General features: G+C 38.9%; 2 protein-coding genes across 7 annotated transcripts in view; both read right to left on the bottom strand.

The window, feature by feature from the left end:
• The window catches only part of LOC115222369 (caspase-1-like), a 45,053-nt gene that overhangs the window by 10,749 nt on the left and 21,804 nt on the right, over positions 1-12,500 (bottom strand). Inside the window, exons 2-3 of one of the 5 annotated variants that reach the window (XM_036511292.1) lie at positions 12,173-12,193; positions 9,613-9,622 (exon numbers count right to left, since the gene is read on the bottom strand). In XM_036511292.1, the coding sequence (XP_036367185.1) occupies positions 12,175-12,193 (19 nt within the window). In that variant the 3' untranslated portion in view covers positions 9,613-9,622; positions 12,173-12,174. Of the gene's footprint in view, positions 1-9,612; positions 9,623-11,802; positions 11,851-11,875; positions 11,905-12,167; positions 12,194-12,500 lie in introns of those variants that run through there. The other 4 variants (XM_036511290.1, XM_036511289.1, XM_036511291.1 and 1 more) reach the window with 4 other exon arrangements.
• LOC115222278 (caspase-1-like) overlaps positions 11,902-12,500 on the bottom strand; it is a 22,535-nt gene continuing 21,936 nt past the window's right edge. For both annotated transcript variants that reach the window (XM_036511295.1, XM_036511294.1), the window contains exon 3: positions 11,902-12,500. This exon is cut by the window's right edge. In XM_036511295.1, the coding sequence (XP_036367188.1) occupies positions 12,175-12,500 (326 nt within the window). In that variant the 3' untranslated portion in view covers positions 11,902-12,174.

The following is a 12,500-nucleotide window of genomic DNA, read 5'->3' as shown; positions in this document are numbered from 1 at the left end:
AATAATGAAATTATTGTATACAGTGCTCAGGTGCACCACAACCTGTCAAAAGTGCGTATAAAGCGTATGCAGTAATGTACAAATGTCTGGAAAGCGAACAATGTATGAGTCAGATACATGCTTGCGTGTGTATGGAGGGGAGAGAATCAGGTGTAGTGTTGGCGAATCTCAGGAAGCATGGAAGTTTTGAAGGATGCAGTGCTCCGACAATCAACAACTGATGCTGGCAGTTTGTTCCATACTTCAGCAACTCTTAGCGTGAAAAAATGTTTCCGAAAGTCATGGGAGCTGTGCTGTTTTCTGACTTTGTAAACATTTCCACGGGTGTTACTGTAAAAAACTGTTTACAATTAAAGCCCAACTTGATGTAATTATATAATGAGAAAGCAGATTATAATGGTGTGAAATCTTCTCAGACACCTATTGCATTAAATTCTCCTATTTTGGCTTTATTATCTTACAGACATTGCTTCAACATCATCGAAGTTGATCTTCTTACCATATGAAAGAAACTATATTTAATTAAAAAACATTTTTTTTGAAAAAAAAAAAAAAACTGTTTAAAGTATGGACAGTCCGAATTCTTGGCTTAAATCCCAGCAATAGATCATTAGATGTGTATATGGGGAGAAAGGTATTGAAGAGCATCAATACGTCAGTGACAAATAAACGGGGACGGCATGAGGTGGTTATAAGATGTGCTAAAAATAACAGCTAAATACCCCTTAAATCACACACCTTCATTTTGGGCTTTTGCATTGTGAATGAATTTTAGTGTGTCGAATACAAATTCGCAACGATTTTCTGAAAACTCTCCCCGCCTTAAAATTGAGGGGTTATATGGCGTCCTAAAAGTAGAATTCTTCCCTTTGAAGTTTGTTTATTTTTAGTCATTTTTCACATTAATTGCTTCTAGAAAACTATATTTCTGTTGGTTTTTCATTAGCTAATTCTATTTGCCATTTGCAACTTTGGCCCCCAAAATTTTATATGTATATAGCTTTCACAGCTTTGTCGCTGTAGACAAATATACGCAGGCAGTTCGAAGTGTTCTCCAACGAAATTGATGAATGCATGTCTTTGGAAGTGGTTTTATGCTGGAAATGCTTGCATCCATCAGCCTGATTAGCCAGCGCTTCGAACTGGCCAAGTGTGTTTGTCTACCGAAAGAAATTTTCTCCTCAACAAAATACATACAGTCAGTAGCTTCCTTACGGTTTCAAATACGCTCCAACTATATTTGAACTGATAATATGTATATTCTTTTACTTGTTTTAGTCATTTGACTGCGGCCATGTTGGAGCACCGCCTTCACACACACACACACACACACACACACACACACACACACACACACATTGTTGGCTAACGTTCAGACCCAAAATATTCTCACGATTCACCAGTTCCACTCCAGAACTACACGGTCGTTATATCGATGACTGTATCGTTGCGACCTCACTCTCTCTCGAACAACTAGACCCCTTCCTCTTTTTTTATCCAATCCTCGAATTCTCCTGCACTATTTCTAACTCTTCCGTCTAATTTCTCGACATTTCTGGCAGTATACACCACTCCGCTCTCACCACCTCCATCCACTACAAACACACCGACTCACACTCCTACCTTAACGTCTCCTCCTCCCACCCTACCTATACCAAGCTCTCAATCTCCTACTCCCGTTTCCTCCGTTTGCGCAGTGACAACTATGACTTTGAGACTCAGTCTCAACTCCTGTTTTGCCACTTCATCCTTCGTGGATATCCCCTTACCACTATCCACACTACCCTTGCCAGGGCACGTTCCGTCGACGGTACTTCTGCTCTTTCTCTCCGCACCCGCCCCACAGTTGCTCGTATCTCCTCCCCTCCTCGTTGGTACTACCCCCACCCACTAGCACTGACCACTTCCCAGCACTCACACCACACATACTACTATATGAGCAGCCACACGTTACAGACGCACTCACACACGTCAGAGTCACTAGTCTCTATTCACACACACATATACATTTACACACACCATTCTCACATACACACACACGCACCTTCATTTGGGATCACCAGTACTTTATTATCTCCCTTCTTTTCAACCTCTTTCAAACTTTTTTCTCCTAAATCTACAAGTTATTTTTTATTCTCTCCCTGTTTATTTTCTCTTGTTCCTTTCTGTTGAAGAGCGTAGGCTTGAAACGTAAAAGACTTTTCCATTTTCTCGAGCGTCAAACTAATGTACCTGCTTGTTTTTCATACACTTATCTTCGTCTTTTGTTTTTCTAGGCCATTAGTGCAAAGAAACAGGCCTGGAAAACCTGGAAAAAGTGGGGGTGGCAGGGAACTGTACCAGATAGCCAAAGGGAGGCTGGGCAACAGATATACATAGCCAAGGGAGAAGCAGAAAAGAAGTTTGCCAAAGTTCAACGACGTGAGGACCAAAGAACTGAAGTATTTTGGATTGCAAGACAATGTGTGAGAGAAAATTAAGATATTACAGGAGAGAAATGTGTCCGCATGGATGATGGTGCACTTGCTTTTAATGATTCTGCAAAGAAAGAGGCTGCTGAATGTGAAGAATGAATAGGAGGAGGAGAGCCTGCCAAATGTTGACCCAGTAGAGGGACCAGTTACCCGATTAGATATCATCCTGGTAGATAAAGCTATGAAGGATATGAAATCAGGAAAAGCCTCCGTCCCATCAGGAATCACTGCTGAGATGCTTAAAATATCTGGTGGTGTGGGTTATGGTGTAGTCACCCGTATTGTAAACCAGGTAGTTCACGATGGAGTCATACCCAATTACTAGCGTAGCAGCACCATAGTCAACTGCTACAAAGGTAAAGGCAATGCTTTAGATAGAAATAACTACAGGGGTGTCGAACTGCTGGATCAGGTGATGAAGCACACGGAGAGGGTCATAGCCCAACTAATTAGGGAGAGAGTCTGCTTAGATGAGATGCAGTTCGGTTTTGTGCCATGTAGATGCATCACTGATGCTATATTCCTGGTAAGGCAACTGCAGGAGAAATAACTAGCCAAAGATAAACCCCTACACTTGGCTTTTGTTGACTTGGAGAAAACCTTTGATAGGGTCCTCCGATCCCTTATCTGGTAAGCGTTGCGGAAACTGGGGATTGATGAGTGGGTAATAAGAGCTGTACAGGGATACCGTTAGTAAGGTAAGGGTCGGCAATGAGTATAGTGAAGAAATTCGGGTAGAAGTAGGGGTTCCCCAAGGATCAGCTCTCAACTCCTTCTTATTCAGCATAGTCCTCCAGGCAATAACAGAGGAATTCAAGACAGGTTGCTCCTCTATGCTGATGACCTGTCGCTGTGTTTGGCCCCTCGGCTCCACAGGCCTTCATGGTTTGTCTTGCTGCCTAAATGCCAGTCGTTTCGCTCGTCACATCGAGCTAAATCTAACATGGATAAGGTTAATATTTCCTCAGTTCTGGAGTCAGAATATTCAGAAGTGATGGGAAGAGACCATATGATCTTACACTTTGTCCCTGGGTAAGAGGTAGGTGCTTCATCAGGGGCACCACTGTCTGTGACTCCTTCGCACACTCCCACACTCTGGATGCTGCGATAAAAAGGAGGGTCACTGCTTCCGTAGCTGAAGAATATATGTCTGAAAAGAAAAAGAAAAAAGTGAAAATCAAAAATGTTTAAGAGAAAAAAGTGGGAAAAGTGAGGCCTAAAAAAGGTAGAAATCAATATTTCTTTTTTAACCCTTTCATTACCAACCTGGCTGAAACCGGCTCTGGCCCTGAGTATAAATGTTTTGTTTTCATAAGTTTTGAATTAAAATTTTCCACCAAACCTAGTCACAATTTATGTTCCTAACACTAGCTGAATGATAACCAAGTTATTTTACTAAATTCTTTGTTATATTTAAAATAATTGAAAGAAACACAGAGCTTCTCAAAATAAATACAGTAATGAAAGGGTTAAAAGAATTGTTATTTAAGAGGCTTTTAAAGCATCATAAATTACATGTCTGAAGAAATTACGAGTTTAAGAGCACTGGTTAGTTTCTAACTCACTTCTTTGGATTACTACAATTTGTTCATGTTTTTTTATTTATTTTCCTTATCTTTTGACTTGTTTCAGGCATTGGACTGCGGCCATGCTGGGGCACTACGTTGAAGGGTTTTTAGACCATTGAATCCATCTCAGTAATTATTTTTAAAGCCTCGTACTTATTCTTTCGTGTTTTGTTTTACTGAACTGCTAAATTACGGGGACGGTTGTAAAACGGTGGAGGAGGATAAGCACAACACAAATACACGCATACAAACATTTATACACATAGATATGCACTACTGAAGGCGGCGAGTTGGCAGAATCGTTAGCACGCCGGGCGAAATGCGTAGCCGTATTTCGTCTGCCGTTACGTTCTGAGTTCAAATTCTGCCCAGGTCCACTTTGCCTTTCATCCTTTCGGGGTCGATAAATTAAGTACCAGTTACGCTCTGGCGTCGATGTAATCGACTTAATCCGTTTGTCTGTCCTTGTTTGTCCCCTCTGTGTTTAGCTCCTTGTGGGTAATAAAGAAACGGATATGCACTACTTTTTGTTTTCAGTTTCTCTCTACTGAATCCAGTCAGTAGGCTTTGGTCGGCTCGGGGTTGTAGTGGGATATTGTAGCACAAGGTGTTACGTAGTAGGACTGAACTAAAGACCACATGGTTGGGAAGCAAACTTCATACAACACAGCCACGCCATGACAAAAGAATAAACTTCGATAGTTTGAAATATATATAAAGGTTTAACCCGTCCACTCCTCGGATAGGGGATTTCCAAATTTACAAAACCTTTATTTTAATAGGCGATGATCTCCCAGATTGATGAATAATTTGAAGAATAGTTAGGAGTTATTTCCCTTTATATTGACTTGCATTAAGTGGTTCACTATCTTTTTCGGACTGCCGCCTTCCCCGCTCCATCGCTACTAATATAGACTTCTTTCTGCAGCAAATTCAAAGCAACAGTTTTTCACACACACACACACACACACACACACACACACACACACACACACAAAACCCCCAAAAGAAACTTAATCTAGTGAATCCATTACTTTGTTGTTTTTATAATAATTAAGATTAAATTTACATTTTGTTATAATAATAATAATAATAATAAATGCCCTGATGCAGTACCAGGCAGTGGCTCTCATGGCTTCTGATCTTAACTGATTGGAAGTGTTATCATGTACATTGTTTTGTCTTGGTATAAAAGATGGGCTACAGCAAATATTCTGCTCAATACCACAGATTTGCTTGTCAGTTGTTTGACCTTAACCAGTTGAGCATGTCCCTTAGTGGCTGACGATATGTGCATCTCTGATCACGAGCAGAAGTAGTAGGGGAGCATCATAGCCATGTGTTGAGAGGGATTCTTTGGGGTTTGAATAATTCACCTCTGGAAACATGGGTGGTTCTTTCAACATCCTTAAACAACCCTTATTCATGGACCTTTTGAGCGGGATGGGCTACTCAACCTGAAGAAAATTCTAACTGGGCCACACCTGCAAGGTCATGTGCTGTTTATCTTGATATGAGATCACCATGTCGCGCACATATGGTTGTGATGCATGTGCCTGGTGTACCCTTATCAGACGGGTAGTCATGAGGGGTATACTGGGCTTCGTATATTTTATCCCAGTGTCACTTTGATGGCATGAACTGCTCTCTCACTCAATAATAATAATAATAATAATAATAATAATAATAATAATAATAATAATAATAATAATAATAATAATGAAATTATTGTATACAGTGCTCGGGTGCACCACAACTTGTCGAAAGTGCGTATAAAGCATATGCAGCAATGTACAAATGTCTGGGGAGTGAACAGTGTATGAATCAGATACAAGCTTGCGTGTGTATGGAGGGGAGAAAATCAGGTGTAGTGTTGGCGAATCTCAGGAAGCATGGAAGTTTTGAAGGATGCAGTGCTCCGACAACTAACAACTGATGCCGACAGTTTGTTCCATAATTCAGCAACTTTTAGCGTGAAAAAATGTTTCCGAAAGACATGGGAACTGTGCTGTTTTCTGGCTTTATAAACATGTCCACGGGTGTTAGACAGGTCGAATTTGAAAAGGTGCTCAGAGTTATTGTTTGTAAGATGGTTAATAATTTTATGGGTGTCTGCCAGACGTCGGAGTTTCAGTGTATCCATGCCCAGGGAAGTAAGGCGTTCAGAATATGGCAAATGCCTGATAGAGGGTATTCTCTTGGTTGCACGTCGTTGAACGATTTCCAGACGATTAATATCCTGGGTAAGATAGGGGTCTCAGACCGGTGATGCAAACTCCAGGCGAGGCCGCACCATAGCTATATAAAGCTTCAGATAGATAGCCGGAGAGCGGCTCACAAAGGACTTGGTAAGTGATTCCAAGGCACCCTCAGCCTTCTTGGCAATTTTAGCAATGTGTTTTGTCCAACGCAAATCACTGTCGACAATAACACCCAGGTCACGTTCACAAGAAGACCTTTTGAGATTAGTGTTGTGGAGGGAGTAAGTAGACGCTGGGTTTTTCCTCCCAAAATGCATGGTGGTACATTTGTCCACATCCTGCTTGAGTTGCCAGTCCATGATCCATTGCTGCATTGCGTCCAGGTCTGATTGCAATAAAGATCTATAGTGTACAGGATCTGTCCTCTTTATTTTGAGGTACAGCTTGATGTCATCTGCATATTTCAGCACTGTGGCATTCTTTAAGTTGGCATCTATGTCATTAATATATGCTACAAATAAAAGGGGGCCAAGAACAGATCCCTGTGGTACACCAGATGTCATTTGAAAGAGTGAAGAGTGCTGTCCTAGAACTGTGACAACCTCTTTTCGGCCGATAATGAAGGACTTAAAGTGGATCCCCGTCTACATGTATGTTGTTGCCGGCACTATAATATTACTGACACCACTAATATGTTATGGCGGTATTCCACGTCTTATCATCTTTGACTCGTCTATCGTGTTATCGCTGACAGCTCCACAAGACAATAACTTTGAAATGTCTACATTGACGGTAACTCATATGTATCACGTAACTGACACCGACTCCAACTGAGAACTCGACTATTACTACTCATCTACAACGACTGACTGTCTTTTTCATAGTGGCCTGCCATACCACTTTATCACGTGGGAAGTACTGTACCATTTTTAATGTGATGGATGTACATTACGCATGGATACTAACTTCTTGAAATCAAGCTGGAAGGTATAATGAAGTAGTCTTTGATTCCCACGTTCAATAATTTTCACTCAGTTTCTTTACAAAGATAGGAGACGTGCAATTTCACTAAAGCCCCAGTCTGCTAAATATGATGTTGGGAAGGCAATAAAGTACATCTTGACTTTATTACAGGGAAAGTATGTTCACTTTCTGTATTACATATTTCTTTATTTCTTCTTTGTTCACTTTCTGTCATGTTTGATCCCTTGTTAGTTGGCTCGCCATTTCCCGGCGGCATCTTGCCGTCAGCGACATCTTGCCGTCAGCGACATCTTGCCGTCAGCGACATCTTGCCGTCAGCGACATCTTGCCGTCAGCGACATCTTGCCGTCAGCGACATCTTGCCGTCAGCGACACGAGAGGGAACTTTATGATTGTTGAAGATGCGAAACTGCGTTTGACCCTCTGGGCGATAACTGATGAGGATTTGGTGATCTTCTGTGTCTGTTTTCTGTTTGTTTGTACGTTTATTATGTTTTCTTTTAACTACAACACACGATTCTTCAACACAAATACATAAACGTGTGTACGGCGAGAAGACCTATGATTTTAATGTTTGCTCGAGCAATGCAACAACTAACAACGCTACACCGCACAACGTGTTTCAGAATTAACTGTTTCAATGAAATAGAGCAAATTAAAAAAAAAACTGACAGAATTTTATGTTTATTACCAAAAACAAATAGATTTATAAATTTTACGTCAAACCTTTATTAAAATTTTTCAACCTGTCTGTATCCCAGCATACTTCAAATCTCTTCTTAGCGTTGTGAAACACATTTTAAAGCATTTCAGGAGTTAGCTCATGCACTGCTAACTGAATGTGTTTTTTAAGCTCAGCTAAACGATTGCTCCATCTTGGGGGTGGAGGTAAAGAAAATGATTGCTGCCAAATTGAAAAAAAAGCCGTCATGGACAAATAAGAGGGGTCCAACAGCAATGAAAATAAAACTAAAAACAAAAATTAAAACTTATACACTTTTACAACATATTAATCATGATAAACATAAATAAAAGTGAGTCTTAAAAAAATGCATCCGATTTCACTCAAGTCATCACTAGTTCTGGGACACCCTGTACTAACTCGCCCGACCAAACGGGGGAGGGAACACAGGTGGGGGAACTAATTGCAGGTGGCGAGCGAAGCTTCCGGAAGTGGTCATGCAGTCAAACTCATATGACTGAGTTTTTTTGTATGAGCATTTTGCACGGATGACATAGAAAGCAGACATGCTGCCGGGTTTGCTGCGTTGCGCAGGATTTGAAACGTGAAACAACAACAGGGCACTTCTGGAGAATGGATGAATGAGTTAGTTGTGACTTTACCCAGCCGCGCGCACACGCGCATGGCCCGGTGGTGCGCGGGATGGTAACATGAAGCATCAGCAGGGCGTCGACAAAAAATTTAATGTTCTCATTTTCTCTACCAAATTAGACAGAAAGGTTTTCATGAAATATTATACGCTACTTATAATGCATAACTAGCGTCAATATTCTATCATCGGAAAATGGCCTAAAACAAACATAAAACCCAGTGCAGTATACTCAAATCTGATTAATATGATTTTTTGGGGTGAGGGCCATAGTCGGTGTTGGAATTTTTTTTTCAGTCAACAGCAATTCGAGGAGCCTGATTAATATTTGTTGCAAATTTGGAGGAAAGTGACTGGTTCAATATTCAAGTTACGGGCCTTAACGCTGCGGATGTGCTTAAAAAATGCGATTTATCTGCCCCTGCGGATGGCATTAGGCAAGAAGTTGAACATTATTTTGGTGCATGACACTCTATAGACCCTATGTAATGCATGTGTAAAAGTTCATTAAATCGGTTGGGTGGATCTCGAGTTTTGACGACGTGACAAACACGGACAGACACACATCCTGTGTTTAATATATATCAGTTACAAAATACAAGAGTTGTACCGAAAGTAATGCAAATGTGTACATAATTTTTGTATAAACTGTCATAAGCCGTCGAAATTGCAAATGTCAAACGACATTTCTAAAGTTATGTCAAACTGAAAGTATGAGAGGGGAATTCCATTTGTAAAGCTGAAAGCACGAGAGGGGAATTCCATTATAGAACAGAGATACGAAAGGGGAATGCCATTTGTAAAACTGAAAGTATTTTCGGGGCAAATGCACAATATTTTTGAAAAATATTTTCCGGATTCCTACGTCTTAGATGTCGGAGATTACGAACATGCAAAAAAAAAAAAAAAAAAAAATTAAATTTCAACCACTCTCCCCCCAATTTAAAATTTTGATTTTGTTTACTTTAAAGAGATTGTAGCGAATTGACGAACATATGCAAATCGAAATTAAATATAGACAAAAACATTAAAGTGAAAAGTATTTGTTTTGTACTTGTGTTTGCCTTAGATAATCGTAAATAATTAAATGTAAACTAAATATGCACCATTTTATGAGAAACAAACCTTAACATGTTTAATAACTAATGTTATAAAGTTTATCTATCTATCTATCTATCTATTAGCTAGCTAGCTAGATAGATAGATATGGCTGTCATCCTGGGGCTAAAAACAACAGTAACACCGTCCTCTATAGCACCGCCACATTATTTGGCAAATATATTTGATAGCTAGCTACCTACCTACCTATTTCTTTACTACCCACAAGGGGCTAAACACAGAGAGGACAAACAAGGACAGACAAACGGATAAAAGGCAAAGTTGACCTCGGCGGAATTTAAACTCAGGACGTAGCGACGGGCGAAATACCGCTAAGCATGTCGTCCAGCACGCTAACGATTCTGCCATCTCGCCGCCTTTGCACCTTAACATTAATAATAATAACATTGTTAGTCAATCGGTTAAATATCTAACGAACTTACAAATCCATCGCTTGTCTACATATTTATAGTATAGTAATACAACAGGGTAACGCCGTTAGCAGATGTTAGGATGATAAAGGTGGAGGATGAAATACTGTAACTGAATAAATTAAAGGAAGTTAGAAGTTAAAAGAAGTTAAAAACAATTAAGAACGAGTCAAGAAAGATGAAAAGTTTTTCGGAATTTTTTTTTATCTCAAATCTCGAGAAAAATCTCAAAAATCGATTAAAGGAAAAATGCTAAAAGAAAAAAATTTTTTAAAAGTTAATTCTAGAACAATTCCCCAAACCTCAAAATTCCCAAAATATCTAAAAAGAAAAAGAAGAAAAAAAATTCGTGTTTCAGAGTTTTATGGTTTAAGGATTTTACAGATTTAAAGTTTTAAAGTATAAAAAATAATTTTGAAGTTTTGAAAGGGTAGAAGTTTTGGATCAAGAAACCCACAAAAGTTTTGATGGCAATTTTTCCAATATTTTATCACCACAACCATCAGGATGGTGGGGAGCATCTTTTTAATAAAAATAGTTTTGATAATTTTTAATTTTGTTACTAATGAATGAATGAATGTCATTGTTCAGTTTTTATTTCAAGAGTGCTTGCCAATAGTGAAAGAGCCGGTTTCTAACCTAGACACAAGGCTCCTTCATTGGAATTGCAACATCAACAACAGGGTATGTATATATGTATGTATGTATGTATGTATGTATGTATGTATGTATGTATGTATGTATGTATGTATGCATGCATGCATGTATGCATGTATGCATGCATGCATGTATGTATGTATGTATATGTGCAGATTTGTATGTTTTGCTTTATGTATGTATTCTCATGCATATAATTGCGTATCTAGAGATGCTCATATATGTTTAAATGATAAACTTTTGGAAAGTTTTACCGATTTTTACTGTTCCAGTGATGGATTGGATCTGTAGTCTTCGAATTAGCTTCCTCCTTTCTGGTTTTGAGAAGTCTAATTTCTCAAGATTGGTATTTAGGCAGTGTGTTGCATATGCCAGGGTCCCAATAATTACAGGCATAAATCCGAGCTTGTAATCTGGATAGAGTAACAGTAGATTTCTCAATAGCTCAGTGTAGGTATTCTTTTTTTCACTGATCTTCGGCTTTAGAGATAGACGGATAAGTAAAGAGATGAAATACACAGATATACAGAGAGATGGGTAGTTAGATAGATGGACAGATAGGAATGTAGATAAAAAGATAGACCTTACATGTGGTCTGTAATCAGTGGATAGCCTTGTTACTAGGTGTTAGGTTAGGTTTATCCGCGTGAGCGCTTCTGGATCAAAGATCCTTCATCTGAAGTTCTTTCCATTTGCTTTTTGTAGTGGTCATTGCTGGTACTGGTTAAAGTCTCTGGAAGTAGTAGATGTAATTTCAGCAGTCGAGCCCATTCCAGCAGTTAAGGCTAGATACTTTCTTCTTAATGAAATATGATGCCTCTGTGATTCTGAGGTTGATTATTTGTGTCCCTCTCGCCAGTATACGAGTGGCGAACCCCCCCCCACGACACATTGTTGGTGTAGGTGGAATATGGCACTTGTGGAGATACCCCTTCACTCTAAGATAAAGCTATCTTTTTTTCTAACATTATGTTCATATTTAGTTGTATATAAGACAATGTTAGTTCAGTTTTCAGAGAGAAAGGTTATTTTGAAATATAGAATATTTATATATTTCATGTGTGTGTGTATATACTGTATATTTCATATATACATGTGTGTGCGTGCATAAATGTATTCCTTTTAAGAATGAATGGTAGGGAATAGGTTCAGTTAAACATCTTAAAAAGTTACAGGCTAATTCAAGTTTGTGATCATATTAACAATTATAGAAACTAATTAGTTTAAAATATTACATTTATCTATTTAATATCTTTGGTTCAGGTATTATATGTAGAAAATGCTTGTATTTGTGAAAATATGAGATTTTAAATTTGTTTACCTCGCATGCACACGCGCGTGCGTGTGCATGCATGCAAAACAAATTTTTACAAGAAAAAGGACTGTTTCTATTAAGAGATCTCGCACTATATTAAAATAAAAATGTACATTTATTTTTTTGGTTCAAACATTAGTTCTTTAATCAATGTCGAATTAATCTGAGGCATTTGTTTACAACTTTTGCATTCCGAATTAGCCGAACTTTGGAGGTCTAAAGAGGCAACACGGTTAGAGACAGCAGTTAAAAGTTTCATGATTTCATATTTGGTGCCATATTCCATCAACATTTCACTTAAGGCTTGCATAAACCACGTGCCAGCCTTTTCATCTCTGTAAGAGGCATGTTTATTACATGATGAATAAACAACCAACATATCTGCCATAACTGGAATTGTGAGTGACATTTCTTCATGGTCTATGTAATCAGCATCAGTTT

Source organism: Octopus sinensis, linkage group LG19 (genome assembly GCF_006345805.1).
Source record: "Octopus sinensis linkage group LG19, ASM634580v1, whole genome shotgun sequence".
Taxonomy (NCBI): Eukaryota; Metazoa; Mollusca; class Cephalopoda; order Octopoda; family Octopodidae; genus Octopus; species Octopus sinensis.
The sequence above is the reverse complement of the archived record's forward strand: the minus strand, read 5'-3'. Positions and strand labels throughout refer to the sequence as shown.